Below are 19,511 nucleotides of genomic sequence, written 5' to 3' on the forward strand. Positions count from 1 at the left end.
AGTAACAAATTGTTTCGTGGGTCAGTGTTAGCTGGTACTTCGTTTAATAGATACTGCATTTGGGCAGGAAATGTCTTCATACCGCAGCTGCTTATCGAAATTTAAATCAATGGAGTAACTAGTCCAGATTTTTATGTCTCTGTCGATACGTGATTACTGAAATTGTTTGTGTGTTTGCTGCGGTTTTCTATTTAACACGTGATGGATGGTTGCGTCTTATTGAGGCTTGTGTATTTCACTCGTGCGACGCGAAGTTATTTTAAGGTGAAAGTTAAAGTCTGATTTTACCCTTTTCTATTTTATTTGATTGCTATAATAATAACACCAACTACTTAATAATTTTTAGGTCATTCTGACCGCAATTAAGGGCTTTACTACCGGGTTTCAATAAAAGTTGATCTGTAAATTATTGATTTGAGTCTATATGTTTTAGTAACATTTTTATTTTTGTAACTGGGTTGCTATTGGCACACCGTCTGACTATAATTAAATATCTAGAACACATTTATTCTCTACACAATAGTTACCATTAGCCGTTGCGTCAATGACGACGTTTATTTATAGTCGTATGTACTTACTTACATTATTTCCTATCACTCAAAATTAAATACGTGGTATATTTGACTGAAGCATAAGCTGCATAAGCAGTATGCTGATGACGTAATTCAGATGACATTCCAAGTGTGAGGTCCCGCTGAGCGATTCATTACAATTTGTTACCAAAACAGTGTGACGTGAAACAACCGCCCACGTCAATCCGTCATTAATTACTGAACGGGGGCCACTTCAGTTCGCCCCCCACGTTACATCAAATAAAAAAACGTTAGGCGCCTTCAATGGTCACATTCGGTGGCGGCGCGGGTTTTGCATCGGCCAACGTTCCGTCCTAACAAAACAATGTCAGAATAGCGCCATTGTCGGCTGCGACTATTAGAACGAATTGCTGTACGTGCCCGGGGATGGTTCTCTCTAGCCTCTCTTTATTACCCTTAGTTTCGCACTACTTTTGTTTGCGTTACACGTCTCTCCCGCGCTCACTACCGCCGGAATGCCAACCTGCCGCCGTATTGATCGTACACGATAAAAACTGTTGATATTTCTCTTATAAACACTTAAACGGCATAATTAAATGGTGGCTAATTATAACCGTATGACTTTAATAGCATTGCAGTAATAAACGCGCAATTATGTTATTAAGTTTCCCATAAAACAAGCTGGATTAAATTATAATATAGAGACTATTTATGTGCTAGTTTATAGGAAGTGTTAACAAAATATTCATATTTCTCGACCCTTACCGATCAGATAACAGAAATGTGCATACACAAATACGTGTAATTCCAAGCAATGTTAATAACATTTACTATCTCTATGTATGAAGGCATTCCGTTTATGAAGTCGTTACATCTGTAATTGAAGCTCTCTAATAGTATAATGGTTATATTACAGCGCACGACAATCAAACAAATATGTTAAATAGCAGCAGCTCACTTCGAGCCCACTGCCCATTTTGTTCTATGGAGCTGCATAAAAAAGACAGAGAAACGCAATGGTTATACATCGTATTGTTTTTGTGGAATTCCGGAATAACAAAAACATTTTAGTTTATCTTTTGGGCACACGATCTGTAATGGTTCATGTTTTTGTGATCTCGTTATCTGTGGGACAAACTCTCCGCTTCAACGGAGAGACGACAGATAAACGCTATCTACATCTCTATTGAGCCCAATAACGGATATTGTGTATTTCAGTGGAATGGCGCCTAGCCGCCACGGTAATTGTTGAGAAATTTACCAAAAGTTGATTAGGATGAATAGTAGGTAATTACAATTGGGCATTTAGAAAACAACCAAATGTCACGACGTTCACTCAAGTCGACATTTGAGATACAATCTTGCAAGAAACAGGGCTTCAGATTGAAACAAATGTCATTAGAACACATCTCAAACCTTTCAAATCTTTTACAGGTTAATAAAGTTTACCGAGAGCAGTAAGCCTTATCACCAAATATTTTCAGCATTTCTTCTGATGGCACGGCTAGAAGATATAAATAAAAGCAACTAATAAGTTCACACATACATTTTTTTTAATACAATTTACAGTAAAATTACGTAATAGATACTCCATAACTTTAAAAATACATAAATCCAAATGATACACATAGATAGACGAAAGCTACAAAAAATATACGACAGCTTAATAGTGTATCGTATTACATACAAAACCACATTCGGCTAATTAAACAGTTAACATCTGCTTAAAATATTCGCTGATAATTCGACTGTTGAACAAAAGCTGAGCCAAAAACACGAAAGCCGACAGCCGGCAACACAAATTAGATTCGCATTAATGAAACGTGGGCGGGCGACCGACTAATCTAACATCCCCGGACAATGGTACAAAAAGGGCCAAACACTGAAAAATAGTTTTCGAGTTTAACGGCAAATTACACAGAATGGCCGCTATCATGCCGAGAATAGCATAAAATAAAACCGGTCACGTAGCATTAGGGTCCCGCGAGCGTGTCGTCCAAACTTCGAAAACGATGCACCTGTGTTATTAACGCATCGCACGCCTTTGTTCCGATACAATAGACGCTAAATTGCAACTCGAATTTCTCATATCGAAGAATAGAAGGCGCGCGCAGGTAAACTTTTTTATGTGACGGAACATTGAGTTGTGATGGATTATTTCTATTGCGTTATTGTTTTTGGGCTTCTTACCGCAATTAAAGCACAAATCGAAGTAAATAATTTATACAATCTTTTATAATAATAAATAGTAACCTGCATATATTTTTTTATAAATTAAAAACAGTATTGCTAGAAATTATACAGATAAATTGGCAACAAAAAATGTGGCTAAATAAGGGGTAATTTTCGAAATAAACTTATACTACATTTATTAAAACCATTAACATAAGCTTCTTATAATGAATTTCCCAAAAACAGAAGTCATCATCCTACACCTACACTATATCGTGAATATTACTAAAGCATCAATGAAAAATATACAAGATTAAAACATTTAAGATCTATAAAACGAATATTTGCATTTGTATCCTGCTGTTTGCAACTTTTTTAAGTGTTTACCGTCCGTATAACAAGTGTTAGATTATTTCATATTAACTACTACGGATATAATTGGTAACAAAATGAGCTGGCTATGTTAATTTTACCCGTTGTAAATCCAGAACTAGGTATATCTAATTTATTAGTGATAAACCTTTCAATTTTACTACCTAGTCGAACAACTACCACAATTAATAGACAGCGGATATAAAAATCGTATTAGATCAGTGTGAATAGTAATGGTCGGTTTATGGTAGCCATAAAATCACAACAAGCAATGTCTCACCGTCACACACGAGATATTCGTCTACGGCTATACTAACAATCAAGATTAACCTTCTCGCCTCCTCCGCTTTATTTACGACCGCCATTAAAAATTAATTACAAAATCCTATTTCAGACATTGGCTGGACGTGAAGTTCACGAAATCCCTAAAATATTAACTACATATAAGGGACTTATTTTATTGTTTCGTAATTGCATCGATCGTTTATATGATAACAGTATATGATATTGTTTTAATTAATAACAATTTATAGCCGGTGCAGCGCTATCATTCGTCATGTTCAAACGACGTTTGTATAGAACAAAAAGTATCGATCGCCCGTTACACTGAATCAGCCTGATTTGATTCCGTAAAAACTGAAATGTAACACGTTACTAAGTCGAACAGAAAAAAAGAAACATGCGTCTTCTGGTTTATACTTCGTTCTGCTTTTATAAATTATACATTTTATGGGGACAACAATCGTCTGATCTGTGATTATAATAAGGCTCGCGACTCACGCTCGATGGACAACGCAACATATGGGGTAAGTATGTGAGTCATGACTTTGTGGATCCCATTTGGTTAGAGGCGTGCCCGGGGTGATAGTTCTGTGAGCTAGTGCATTGTAACGGTTAAGCGAGTATGATTGCGTCAATATTATACAAACACCGTTTCCTCATAACAGGTTAACGCCCCTGGTCTATAAAGCCTATCATAATAATAGTGGCCAGTTCTCGTGCTTGGCTGATAGGATAGCCTGATCACTAACAGCTATAACAATAAACTATAACGCGCATAAATGTAGATATCAAATAAATATTCTTGCTAATAAAAGACACGATTTAGATTCGGAACCGACGCGTTAGTTTATGATTCCATGCTCCCTGGTTTGAAAAAGAATATTATCACTAGATTTGTGTCAAGCGTTATCAGTAACGATGACATAACATAACAGTTGCGTTAGCTGTCTGCCAACATGACCTAACCTAACCCGTGGCGCATCGTCATAATGACGCGGCGTCCGTGCGCCGGAGTACAAAAACCGTATCGAATCGGCCACAATGTAGACTCACGATACCGGCGCCTGAGATGCACATATCGACATACCGTTTCAGCTACAGACACTTTTTATGCATTAAGTACGCAGAAAAAGTGCTAAAAGCGATCAAGGACACTTTTACTAACAGCAGAATAAAAACTGTATATTTGTAGATCGATATTTTCAAACGTCACACGACTTCACTGCCTGTGTTTTTATACTAAATAATTTTATTAATAAAAAATAACTTAACCCTTCCTTCAAATCCCAGTGCCCAGGATTAAAACAACAATGGTTTAAAAAAAGGAGTTACTATATAAATAAAGGAGACTTTTAACTAGAATGCATTTCATATTTTCCCTCACGAGAGAATGAACCAAGAGATATTTGATCGTAAGTGTTGAGAAAAATAAATTGAATTCCTCACCTGCACCTCTCGAGTAGATTGAAAGACTCGTTTGTGTTCATAATCACAATTTCACGCGTACTTATAGACAGTACAAACATGTTAAACTGTTGGTCACGGAGTACTTTTTGTGTACACTGATCGTACAAATGTGTTTTAACGCATAAAAAGCTTCTCACACAAACATGTCTTAAACACTTACCGTTTATTTATTTCTTTCAATTTACCTTAAAGGGTCTTTCCCTGAAACATCATTACACATGACATGGGCCTTCGTTTAATCACATTTTTTTACAAATTCGTTAAAGGTTAATTGATTTATTAAAATTACACGAGATTATTTTTTCGTTCTCGGAATATCGGAAACAAATATGTTTTAACTAAAATGAAACGCATTTTGCGCACTTTCTGGGTAATATTGTCGGTTACATTACAATAATTAGAAAATATGCAATATCAATATAAACGTATTTTTGGCCTCACAAAAATATACTAATAGTTAGAATACCTACATTTTACATACTTAGTGCCAATCAAACTTTGGAACCTGCTGTGATCGCGCTACTGGCTCCATGGAAGTCAACGAGACACAGCCATGATTCATATTACGACTTTTTTACACCTTCGTAACATTTGATCATTAATAGCTTCTACAAGCTAGTAGCTATAAAACAATAAAACGTTTTTAATTTCAGCTCAAATGATATATGATAAACTATAATTATTATATTAGTCGTAAAATTGCCTGCTTGTTATAAGATTGCTATTTGAAATTGGTTACTATAAGAACACCCTCGACTGGAAAACACTGTGACTTCTGAACTTTTGATATCGAGCCAAATAACAATAATTACAAGGCAAATTAGCAAAAATAATGGAATTTACAATATTGGAAGATTTCCAATATTGTAAATTCCATTATTTTTGCTAAATAGAGCATGAGAAACAAACAAGATACGGTGAAATCGCCAGACTTGTAAACGAATCGCGATCATTTGTGACAAGCAATAACATTTGACTGTGATTCGTAAAAGTGTAATGTAGAGCATACATACATAACAAGCAATGCAAAGAAGCAATTGTTTTGTACAATGAGTGCGAGAGCTCGGTATCTGGTATACTTGTGATACGACCACGCAACGCAACGCTGAATAAACGCCCCGTGAAGTCATAAAACCGAGCCACGGTAATTCCAAAGGACGCCTATAAATTCTTTATTTTATGATCGCGAGCATATATTTAATTCTAAGAGCGTCCCCACTGTTTCCTTTTTTGTCACATAAATAAAGAATTTATAGTGAATTTTATACGTCCTGTAATCAGTGTTTAAACGCGTGAACCTCGATTACTTACGAACATTAAAATCTTGATGAACCACAATAACTTGAAAGTTGATGTAAAGTTGTCAAATTTAAAGACTGATCAGAACTATTATCGAACCTCACCAAATAGTTTACTACCTCGTATTCTTGATGATTTCCAGTGATTGAATCATAAGCAGACCGCCTCTTTTGAAAGGCTGTACACAATCATCTCTATCTTATGTTCCGATTGAAAGGCCACACTTCCTATAGATATTAAAACGCATCACAATAGATGGACGACGGCCGACAACACAAAGCATATTTGTACCAAAAATGCATGATTGTATTAGTTGTAGTAGGTACTATATACGCACGTCTCCGCTCCACAGAGAACACCAATTGTTGGTAACGAACAAAAAGAACGATTTCTTACATGTTTACTTTGAACAATATGCGTAGGAGCTACGATTTTATTTGAAACTTGCCCGAATCATCTTGATACTTGCACAAAAATTACTTATTTAGTAACCTATAGCTTTAACTTTTCCAATACTGCCACAACAAACATAAAAATAAACAAATAAATAATGAATTCATCATTATTATAAATATTTTTTTTCATTTATCCTTTTTGTTGTAAAATTACCTAAATAATTTATAGCAACCATATAATAAAATTATAAGCATTTATTATAAATCCAAATAATTATTCATACAAATATAATGCAGTAAATTAATTTTAATTTGTTTTATGTCAACATGTTCGTTGAGACAAATTGAAAAAAAAGCTATTTTGTCATTTAAATATTAAACGAAATGGTGTTTCCATAAAGTATAATAAAATATTTTATACACTAGCTGACCCGCGCAACTTCGCTTGCGTCACATAAGAGATAATGGGTCAAAATTTTCCCCGTTTTTGTAACATTTTTTATTGCTACTCTGCTCCTATTGGTCGTAGCGTGATGGTATATAGCCTATAGCCTTCGTCGATAAATGCACTATCTAACACTGAAAGAATTTTTCAAATCGGTCCAGTAGTTCTTGAGATTAGCGCGTTCAAACAAACAAACAAACAAACAAACAAACAAACAAACAAACTCTTCAGCTTTATAATATTAGTATAGATTATAAAATCAAGACTTAAAGAATACAAACAATGAATAATATTAATATCAGATATTAATAATCAAGAACTTTTTGTGTTACCGGTTATAAAAATTATATGCGAATGCTCTCTTACACATAAAATAGGCGCATACTAAACTAATTTCATATTTTAAAGTATCAAAACTAGGCAACAAGATCAAAGTGCAGATACAAAAGGCACAACGAAGGAGGCATCAGAGCCAACGGGCTTTGCGGGTGAACGGTTTCAGGTACAATAGAACTGGCCCTACACGTCACTGACCGTCACATTGAGCAGAAACATAAACATTTAAAATATCATCAGCTACGATAATGTTCCAGAAAAAAAAAGAAAAAAAACATATGTCCGACTACAATTATCGTCCCCGGGAGCAAAATAGTAAGTCTTACAAAGATAAACAGTGACCACGCATACGAGTTTCAAGAATAAGATGCGATGCGCTATGAAAACACTTTGCTTGTACGATCGAGAATGCCATTCGGCCATGAGTTATTCACTACTTCAAGAACGAATATAATGAAGAATTCTGCGTACGGGATCGAATTCCGTAACATTAAAACAGACGGCGGAGTCTTTTGAAGTTGCAATGGACCACACGTACAGTATTGCAAATTGTTAATGTCTTTAGCATATGAACGAAGCAATTAATACTTTGACACCAACGATCGATATTTCCGGGACAGTTTCATATGACCTGACTACATTATTTTATATGTGTCGCTATACAAGTTCTTGTTTCCTTATTAAAATCAATTTATTATAAACTGAATACTTCCAAGATATTTTAGCAATGATTGTTGGCTCAGGTGTGAGACTCAATGCTATCATCATAAAGTCAATATTTAGAAAAGATGCACGTCACGGATCATATTTCTATGCGAATAGAGTATTATGCAACTTAAAGTTTACTTAGGACTACTTAAAAGCCGGCGAGAATCATTTTGGGTCTTATTATATGACCGACATTCCAGTATATTGATGTGGCTACACAATAACGTGTATCGAACGTCATGTTATTTCTTAATTCCTTTGTTGAAGTTTTGCAAGAATATTATAAAAGATATTTCTGATGCAGCTACCTCTGTGTACTTACACAACATTATATTAGAATGTTTCGCATATTTGCAACTCAATATCGTTGAATTTATTTTACGGCTATAGTTTATTACAACATCCCAGTGCTAAGTTCATCTGTAGTACTAAATATAAGGGCTACAATAAGAAAAACAAATAATGTAATTTTAAATTCACATGGTGGTCAAGGAAAATAAAACTTTAAGAGGATAACACAATACCTCCAAAATGTGGATTGTCAAGATTCGAATTTGTTAACAATAATATGAATCCATATCGGTTCATCCCACGGCATGTAACAGCCGCCCACACCCACGGTGACATCGCACTAATCGTCCAAGTTGAATAGTTTCAATAAACTTTGATTTATTCAAGTCATTTTCATGTTCCCTAAGGACAAGATTCCAAGCGAGACGAAACCAGAATAAGGTTACGGTTTTATCTCAGAAAAATAATATTATTTTCATGATGCGCCATGTTAATTAATCAGAACATCAGATTTAACTCTCGATGGGAAACAAAATGTTATCAAGTTCGCCGCAAAAAAGTTCAGGTAATCGAACATGGAAATTCACTCCGATAATATTAGTACCTACATAAAATTCAGCTTGAAACAGAAGTCAATATATTTTCATTTTTATTCGTATTTCAAACAAAATGTTGACTTTAAACTGATGTGATTTTGAAGCGCACGACTGGCTATTTAAAGTGCAAAGTATTTTTATTCAATACTTCGTGGTGTTAATAGGGCACAACAAATCGTTCGTGCCGTTATTCCATGTTTCCTTGAGCTACAAGTAATTCAGTATGAGCGTCCTCAATAGGCTATAACGAGGCAAATAAGTCGAAGAATGTTTAGAGAAAGGGGTCGAGTATGGCAGTTATTCTTAAGCCACTCGAAAGGTTATCTAAGGCGATTAACCTGACCGATTTTGTCAGTGCTATAAGTGAAAAAGGATGGAAAAAAAGCATTAACACCTACAGAACTACATAGAAACAGAAAGTGAGGTGTTTAAATAAATTGCGACTATCCAAGATATGACCTCGACGCTGGCAAAGGAAAGGATGTTCTACTTATGTATGTGTCGCAAAAGTTGTTAAGTTTCAAACAAAGTTGACTTATAATAACTCCAGAATTGTGGACAAAATAATACAGTTCAATAGAAAGAAAGATATCGAGCGCTTTGGCGATAGGTCCGTTTAGTTGTTGAGGCATGTCGGCACGACCGACCGACGGCAGGTGCCCTCGGTCACGTGCGGTCGCGACTTAATGACACTACATTTTTGGAACAAACCGACCAAACTATTAGCCAGCTAGAAAACCAGCCTAGTTACCGATGGAAATTCTCTTCAAAGTACTTTCATTATTGATGTTTGCAGAATAATTTAGCATCTACTGCGCCGCTTGGCATTTTGACCGCTAAGGCCAGACGCACGGACTACCAAACTTGTGATGTTGAATCTTTTATTACAAAATGGACGGTAATGGAGAGTTTCGTGATTACCTAATAAAGGTACTTGGAGATTTATTTATTGAAAGCATTGGGAATACGAAACAAGAAATCCCTAGCTAATACGATCGCTTAGGATAATGTCTAACAAAGGTTTTAAAAGGAGATAAAAAAGGGCTTCGTTTTTTGAAAACTCTTTAAAATGTTATTGCTATTATGAAGAAATTTAAAAAACATCTTTTAAACGCAGTGACTTTTAATCCTTTTCATTGTGAATAAAGGATTACGCTACCAATAACTTTTGTGAGGTTTCTTACCAACCCTTTTCCGTGGAATGGTTGCGAGATAATAACAAACAAAAGGACAATGAGCAATAATTGTTTTGGTTGTAGGTTTGTGTATTGTTATGGCGTCTTGTAGAACGCTAAGGTACTAATTACAGACGTAAGCGTGTTCACCCGATATTTTTTAAAGGAAACAAAACCAGAATGAGTTAAAAAGCAAAGTTAAAACTTTTGTCGATCTTTTAAATAATTATCTGTAATAATGAATAAGTATAATCTACGTTAATTAACTATAGTCGACGTTAATTTTGCTACTATATTAATAAATATAAGATTGATGTTGTTTAACATTATTTATCACCAAAGTTACAATACAATTAATAAAATTTCAAACTCTTTTAGATTCGACGCACAAGAATTTATTTAAAGATGGATGGATACATAAATAACAATAGTTACAATCCGATCCGAATCCAAGTTTAACGATCATAATATAAGAAACAACATCGAAATTACCGAGATCATGCGCTATAAACGAGCCTTAAAGCGTCTGATATAAGAAACGGCCTACGATTTATAATCTGACATTATTATTTAAATATTAACACTCGGATTGATATACGGTTTATCGGTATACGTAATCGATATAAATAATCGAGACGTGTGAATTTAGCTTTGTTAAAGCAAGGCGTGGAGCACACTTAGTGGGGCGAAAGAAGCGGCTCTTCACGATCCGGTAGTCGCTTGCAATGGCTATATTAATCATAGAGTTGACGCCTACGGGGCGGGGCCTCGCCTTATTAATTCGTGTGGAGTTATTAAATTCGATGCCGAAGGACATCAGCCGTTTGGTGTCGACAATAGATTTATACGAGTATGTCACTGCAATTAAGGAATATGTTTTATTAACCTATAAAATGTATACAACAGATTTATTGGTGTTCGTCTATCTGAATAGTTTAGGTATTATGACGTCCTTGTCTAAATTGTATGATGAATGAGCCTTGGTTATTTAAAACATGGTTATTAATACATACTGTTTACTTACTTAGACTGCCACAATATCCGCAAGGTGAAGATACTTTATTGTAATAAAACAGGCGATGCATTAAGTACCGAGACGCTAGTAAATAGAGAAAATAATATGCGAGAAAACCCGACAGGATTTTATTAAATGGGTTCTACGAGTAAACTAGAAGGCAAAATATAGAATTAAGTAATTTAAAACTTACTTTACTGGTCTACGGACGTAGAATAATAACAACGTGCAATATCATAAGTGCATACCTAGTATCATTTACTTACAACATTAATTGCAAATTAAAAAAAAATAAACGAAAGTTCTGAGTCAATTCAAAAAGTAATTTGCAAACCTCGCAATATTCGTTAACAGTTTTACTTCAACACTTGCACCAATAAAAGGTATATTTACATTTTGCTTGGCCTTATAAGATCATCTCGATAATGATTTATCGGGTGTCGAGCGTACTAAATGGCGTACAGCCTAGACCAGGGGAGGCGAACCTTTTCATGATAAAATAATTTATTCTTATACCAATGTAAGTAATTGCGTACAGTAAATCTTATGGAGGAATACTTACATACTCGTAAATGTGAATGCGACAGTATTCTGTAATAACAGTTTTCGAAACAGTAATAACGTAACAGTAATATCACAAGCCCATCTATTTTATGTGACACCTGCATCAGCACCTTTGGAAAGTAACATGCAAGGAGACTTCTTTTATGACGTTAGGTCAGTTCTCGCCTAAGGTCTAAACCGTTGAAACATACTACTAAACTTGTGTCGTGTAAACATAGCTAACACTTATTGAAAATAGATTCGATTCTCATCTACGTCCTTTTAAGGTCCACAAAATGTTTCTTCTGAGCACCCTAAGTTCACCAGCCCTGTTCTAGATGAAGCACTTGCTACCGTAACGGACCAAGGGCCAGTTAATTATTATCTAGTCGTAAAGCTGTTTAGCGAGAACACTATTTATTGGCCGCTAACGAAGGTTAATTGTTCGTAGCCGATGCTGTTAACGACACCACGGGCAGTTTTCATATTGTATTTTAAAATTACATTAAAGTTATTACTATAATTATAAAAAGAATTCGAGCTGTAATTGGCTGTCTCGTGTAATTTTATTTTATGTCAAGAAATGAGCCGCACCTTAGTGTCACACGGAATTCAATTTTATCTGGTTAACGTCAGTTTTATAACCTATGTATTTAATTAATTTTATTTTTATCTCGTAGGACGACGGTAACAACTTTAATGCGTTTAGTGTATATGTGTGTACTATAGTGTACATTATTGCCATTATATTTTATATTAGTGCCATCACAACAATCGTTTTCTTAGAAAAAAAGATCAGTCTGTGGTGAATTGCATTAATTACTTAATACTTACGCAAGTTTTTGGTACCTAGTTCAAAGTATATAAGTTGTTAGATACATTTTATATCATGGTTCATCACATTTTTATGTACTTATATTTTTTTTATTAAATCCTTGAGTACCGAATGATTGATCTACAACATAAACCATGTGCCGTTATTCGCATCTTCGAAGTCAATATTGAACTGCGAATAAAAAATGACCATGAAAACAACCATCGGACATTACATTCAATAAATTATATAAAACATACTAAAACAGGGGTCATAACGTCGATAATTCATCATAACAACACTTGTAAACCGCGGATACTACATCATCTTCACCTGCGTATTTTTTGACTGGAACGTGGTGTCAGACATCGGTAAAAACTTGCGCTGTCCGAAGAAAGATTCGATCGAATCGATCACAGTCACATGCCTAAAATAATGCTCCGTCAAGCGAGGCACAGTATGGTCCGTCAAGGCAAAGAGCTTCTTATGGAGATGAGAGGACCGCCAGCCAACACCCTCGCGACGTCCCGCGGCGAGCTCACCTAACTGACGATACACAATCAAATATTTAATTCGTTCGCGATTGTAAAATACTCGAGTGCCGCCCAAGAAAAGTAATTTCATTTAGTTCTGCCGTTTTTATATTAACTGGAATAATACATGTTGCAGACATATTTATGGCTGTGAGATATACGTATTTCATTTTATTGTTTTAACTATTTATCATTGTACCAATTATTTTTATAAGAAAAGAAATAAGTAGAGTTTCTTTAGGTATTTTCTTATAATTTAGTCATGTTCAGATATAGTTCAAAGAATACTGATAAGAAACCTTTATATCTCTGACGGCATTCCGTCAAAAGTTATTTGCCGTGTTATCAATACAATATAACTTGTTCATCTTATCAATAAAACAAAGCAAGAACCCGAAGCGCGTATCACAAGATCGGAAGCCGTGCCGTCCTCGCAACAACATTGTGGATTAGAAAGCCACAACCGCGTCCCGTCTCTTGGGTATAAATTATTTATGTAAATTTTTTCGACCGTTCGAAATTATATTTCAGCATCGACGTGATTAATGTTGACGGATTTTTCACTTGGCCTCTCCCTAACGAAACGATCAAACAAATGACGCTGCGATTGGTAAAACTCAGAATACTGTCTTAAGGGAATTCATTAGAAAATCCCTTCGAACGAAAGAGGATAACTTGATTTCCCTTGCAGACGATACACAATGTCATTGTGATAGAATCGTACAGGAATACGGAGTATTATAAAGATTTTTTATGGATAAAAAGCTCAGATTATTTTTTTCCAAAACAATGACAAATCCGACAAAATATGGTTTAGTCACGTAATAAGACGAAATGAATTGCTATTTTTCCAACACAATTGAAATTCCTACGAACAATTGAAAAAATAGCGATCCTTGGAGAAAGATTATTTAAATATGGGGTAACTTAAATATGCAGTCAGCTAATACATCATATTTTTTAGCTAATATTTCTACAGAACCCGGAGACTGTGATCAAAAATGACGTGACCGGTTTTTTTACAAGTTACGTTATAAGATCCGACGAGACTTATTATGAACAACCCGTAGTAGGTTGGAGGCACACACTCGAGTGATATTTCCGACAAGGGCCGAGGGGCGCATGCATTTAATGAAATCAAAAGGATTAAGAGCATCTGCCTACTTGTTATTCAAATCGATTGGGAGCTCGTTTATCATTTTAAATAAGCTACTGCTTAGATAAACGCGGGGTGTGGTTCATGTATAACAAAAGACGCGGCCTTCGGTAGCCCAATTAATAAACCAGTTGATAATGAATGCGAGAATTCAAAACTTACTTAAACAGAAATTCGAGTAAATCAAAGAGTATTGGAAAGCATTGTGTATATACCATTGAATTTAGATTTAATATCGTGTGTACCTATGCTTTACAATTTTAAACAATAGTGTACTCATCAGTGTACGCAACGAGGCAAGTTTGTATAAGGAAATTGGAACAATTATTTTCGTCCTAATGAAACACTCACCATCACAACTTAGGTAAACATTGACAAAATAATGACAACAACGTTTAAATTCCCTCAGCTTATTCAAATTACGAATGATTACAAAGCGTTTGAGCAAATGAATATCGAATGCGAACAGCTTCAAGTACAAAGCAACAACACTGAAGCTACGCGATGATGCTTCGTGTTTTCCCAGAGCAAACAATCAAACAGCCAAGAGGATGGAACAAATTACGACAGCATTGTCGAGGTGTTTAGAAAATTGGGGAACAATCGTCCTGCCGAGTTAAATCTCTGATAATGTCTTTGGAGAAGTCGTATGACGGCGAGAGGGGATGAATAAATCTCTCTTAATTGGAACGCGCCGCGCCGTGCGACAACATAATGTGGACGCTTTGTTGCCGAACGAGCATTCTTCGTCTTGCCGGACTGAATACACGAATCAACGGAGCTAATGACGATGGGAACTTTTGACAGCCCGTCCTCACAAAATCAATGCGTCGCGAGATCACAATGTACTCGTATGAAAGCAATCGAACGAGATCTCGTAAAGGTTACAAGACATTTCTGTTAAGGTAAAGCTGGCTGCTTCCGACGCTCTGTCTCGGAAAATATTCTTTGTGAGATTTTTCACTCATAAAATAAGAATATCGGGCGTATGCTAACCCGCGCATTCGTTCTGGGAGCACTCACTTGTAAAACTGCTTACTTTATTGCTCCAGCGCTCTGGAAATACGAACTTCGCTTTAGTTGGCCGCACAGTGTTGGGTTCAACTTTACTACTACGACTACACACGGCTCGTTACATAGAAATATTCGTTAAACTTGAAACGGTGACGCATACATTAAAGGGTTCAGAAACCGATCGGCCGATAAGGTCCCGACGCTAGTGAAATACAAACTAGTTTAATTTCGAACGCTCAACCCAAAAAGAGGACACCGTTGTAAAACACAGGATGAGGCTATTGTTAAATATTTTATAGTCGGTTGGGAAAGTTAGTATCGTTTGATTAATCTATTTCCCATTTAAATTAGACATGAAATAGGTTAGCACTGTAATTGTTACAAGCTTGTATTAATGTAAACAGTCGAGACTTGTTACTGATCTTATCACAATTAAATACACAACATACAAACGTATGAAAGTGTTGAGAGAGTCTTTAATTTTTAGTGGTAAACCAAACAAGGTTCGTAAAGGGAATAAAATAAATGTAAATAATTAAAAAATAAAAGTCTGCGTTGCGATGGTACAAGTTGAAACCTCTGATAAATATCTAAGTGTTCTCGTGTCGGAATCAATATGTATTTCATGAACAAGTAGCTGCAAGTGCGTAAACCTTGAAGTCAAGCACTTTCTAGGAGGTAAGATAAAATAACGGTAGCGAAGTCGGTAATTCACTCAATAAATAGCAATAAAGATAAGTGATAATAAGTTTGACGAAATAAATACTTTTCTGTTACGGTTATCTTTAGGGTGTCCATTCAAATTTCTACGAAGCATTTCTACTATTTTACGACACGATATGTTCTAATCAATAACATTGAAATAGGACTTACAAAGATAATCTACATCGAAGGGTTAAATATTGAAATCCACTTTCTTGGAACTGAGTCGGAACTTGTTTGTTATAGCGACTACCGTGTTCATACATCAATTCCCCATGCATATTGCGGCGTCCAGATTGGGAACATCTCTCTAACATGCTTGGACGGGCCGTCGGCAGGGAAAAAACGACCGTCCATCGCGATGCCGCCGGCAAATCGCTCGGCAAACATTAGCTAAGCGCGCGTGAAATTGTCTGTGCCAGAACCGGGCGGTGTCCATTCTGCATACATTAGTTTATGGCACCAAGTATCAGCTACTCGTATTATTTAAAACCGACGTAATCGCTACATGCGGTAGTTGGAGATAGCTGTTTATTGAAACGTGAGGCAGAATTATGGTGCTGTAATATAGTATGCTTTTCTGATCTTGCTATGTTAGAAGCTGCTATGCAGCGTGTGGTCTTGGGATAAGAGCAGACCACCCTGCCTGCATCTTTGTGAGTAGCGACAATAGGCTTATAACTGACGAACGATCAGTAGCTCTTTTGTACGATAAGCTGTCCGCAATATCTGGTCAAAAATATTTGTTGTTGCAATTTTACGGTCTGTGCTTCATTATAATATATTTAATCTACCGAACGAAACTAGTACTAGTACTCTGCCGTCATTTTTACCATAACAAAGTACATAGACCAAACTACAAAATTAAAATAAACACAGATCTACAAAAAAGAAAACAAAAGCCTTTTAAGATAAATAGTTAACATTTAATACATTTTTTAAAGAATAAATACACAATGGTAACAGAAGATTAAAGGCACAAGTGAATAAAACACACTCCATTACAGAGCCGTATATTACAGTACTTTAATTTCTATACCTGAATTTCACGCTTCATAAAAAATCTCATAAGAAGCAAGGTTGACCCAATGGTTCCTCTTACATTGTGTTTTATTCAATAAGCGCACCATTTAAATCGAAGTCTCGCGTTACACATGCGTTTGTTATTTTTTCGTAAGTGGCAATAAGTATTATTTCCATGGAAATATAAGTGACGACGACGATATCACCTATTATGACGTTTTATCGTAATATCAAATTCCTGATAACAACAATTATTATATTACAAACTATTATGGTCACGCATCCGCAAGGTCATTACAGCAGACAATTATACAATGAACAATCCAAATAATGATAACACTCTTGATACAGTTGCTACTTTAAAGCCAATCCAGCGTCAATTTGATAACTTCCTCCCGTCATAGCTCTTGCTTTATCACTTGCCAAGAATGCCGCTAGTTCAGCAATTTCGTCACATTGCAATATTCGTTTCAATGGTGTAGAAGCTTTATTATAAAACTCTTCAGTTTCTTCGTCATTCATTCCAGAATTTTGTAGTATATTTGTTTTAACGATACCAGGTAAAATTGAGTTCACTCGGACTCCTTTAGACGACAAATCTAATGCGATACTTGTAGTAAAATGATTCAGGGCTGCTATTGCTGCACTATAAGGAATACTTTGTATAGCACATGGAATAGAAGTAGAGCTTGAGATATTGACGATGCATCCCTTGGTTTCTTCTAATAGAGGAGCTGTTAAATTCGTAAGACAAACGACTGATCTCAAATTTGTTGCCATCACGTGGTCAAATACTTCAATCAAGTCAGAATCCAAAACACTCCCAGGTTTATATATCCCGGCACAGCTAATTACCACGTCAATTCTGCCGAACTCCTTGACCGTATCATCTACTGCTTGTTTAACATCGTTATCTTTGCACAAATCGGCTACCGTTGTTAGAACTTTAACTCGGCTTATCTGTTCACAAACGTCGGCTGTTTTCCTCAAATTTTCTGCGTCGATATCCACGAGAGACAGTCTTGCTGATAGTTTAGCAAAATGTATAGCTATTGCTTCACCGATACCTGAACCAGCACCAGTCACCAAAACCACTTTATTTATAAAACTCATTGTCCCTTGTAACACAAGCGTAGAGCACTGCTTTTGAATGGGGAGTGACGATTCCAACGAGCATTTTAATCAGCGTTATTATCAATTCCAATATAATGATATCTATAGGTATCTAATTATGTATGTATGACAGATATGCAGATTAATATAGGATTGTCATGTCATTACTAGATATAGTAGATATAAAAAAACCGCTTAATTGGACGTCAGCATTCCATCTTAGAATATACATGTGTATATTCTAAGATGGAATGAATGCTGCGTGAAGAGATGTGAGTAAATAAACGTCTGCGATTGTTGTGCCTATAATTAACTATTTAAGGTAATAAAACGATATCATTTTGTTTGGACGGCCCCCGCATTATGTAATCAAAAACAAATTTAAAATTAATCACCAGATGTCATGACCGAAAAACAAACATTTTAAACGTCATAATTTGGCCGAAGGGTGAACAGGAGAAGGACGATTAAAATCAAAGAATACGGAGCAATTACAGACCCTTAAATTCAAGAATTTAATGATAAACGATTTAGTTTAAATTGAATGTCATTATATCGCTATTATTACTACAATAACTGAAACGGTACTTACACTGCCGAGCGATATTCTCAAGAACCAGATCTTAAAAAACGTAACTACATAAACACCTTTAGTTAATTTAAGTTTAAAGCCTACCACACTACATACCTCATAAGAAGTCAAAACAAACATAACTTTTTAACAGTTCGTGGGAACTTTCAAAGCAAAGAGCTCTTGAAGCCAGAGTACGAAAACTTGACAATATTAAAAAAATCCTATTTCACTGCGGCATCGGTAAAAAATGCCGGCAATTCGTAAAAGGAATTTCTCAGCCAATACCGATCGCTTGTACGAAATCGAGGAGCGTTCCTTTCAATCCTTTGTCGCAGCCATTTGATTAAAGTAAAGGGGCCGCAATCACATGCGAAGAGGTTTTGCGACTGAGGAAGTATCGCGTTTACAAACAGCGCACCGACTGCATTGTGAAGAAGAACCAGCCCTCGATTCGGGAGACTCCTAGTCGAAGGCAATTGAAGCCGGATACCGGGACCCCGATGCTCACTTGTTCGCGACACTCGACACCACGCCGACGTAAATTGAAAACGACGACACCGATACGTATAAGTGAATAAAGAAGGCGGCCGCGGAACACAATTCACATAGATAATAGGTGTGCGAACATATCTTGTATCATAAAGAAACTACCCAGCAAATGTGTCAGATGTAAAGGTGCAAAGGTGTGGCAAGAACCGCCCATATGATTAACTGTATGAGAGATTGCAACCACCCATCGCCATCTTTGACCCATAGTGATGTAGCCAGCGATATTTATCTTTTAATTAGTTGCAAATTTGGCAAATTGAGAATGGAAACAAAGCTGGTCATTACATTTATTACAGTTATTACTTTAATGACGACGTCTTATCTTATAAATACGGGCAAGGACTACACGTCAGTATTTTATATGATGCGCATGTTGATAAAGGTGCGATATAAAATACAATCTT

At 35.9% G+C, this 19,511-nt stretch overlaps 2 protein-coding genes across 3 annotated transcripts in view; both read right to left on the bottom strand.

Moving 5' to 3' along the window:
- Positions 1 to 19,511, bottom strand: part of Su(var)3-3 (lysine-specific histone demethylase Su(var)3-3) — a 233,573-nt gene that overhangs the window by 89,718 nt on the left and 124,344 nt on the right. The window lies entirely within an intron of this gene.
- LOC142976215 (putative oxidoreductase YxbG) lies at positions 16,765 to 18,025 on the bottom strand. Its single transcript, XM_076119493.1, has one exon. It carries the CDS (start codon positions 17,982 to 17,984, stop codon positions 17,226 to 17,228), a length of 759 nt encoding a protein of 252 aa, XP_075975608.1. The 5' UTR covers positions 17,985 to 18,025; the 3' UTR covers positions 16,765 to 17,225.

The sequence above is a fragment of the Anticarsia gemmatalis genome, chromosome 10, assembly GCF_050436995.1.
Source record: "Anticarsia gemmatalis isolate Benzon Research Colony breed Stoneville strain chromosome 10, ilAntGemm2 primary, whole genome shotgun sequence".
NCBI lineage: Eukaryota > Metazoa > Arthropoda > Insecta > Lepidoptera > Erebidae > Anticarsia > Anticarsia gemmatalis.

Coding starts and splice junctions, on each gene's coding strand:
- LOC142976215 (XM_076119493.1), bottom strand. CDS start 17,984: ATGAGTTTTATAAATAAAGTGGTTTTGGTGACTGGTGCTGGTTCAGGT.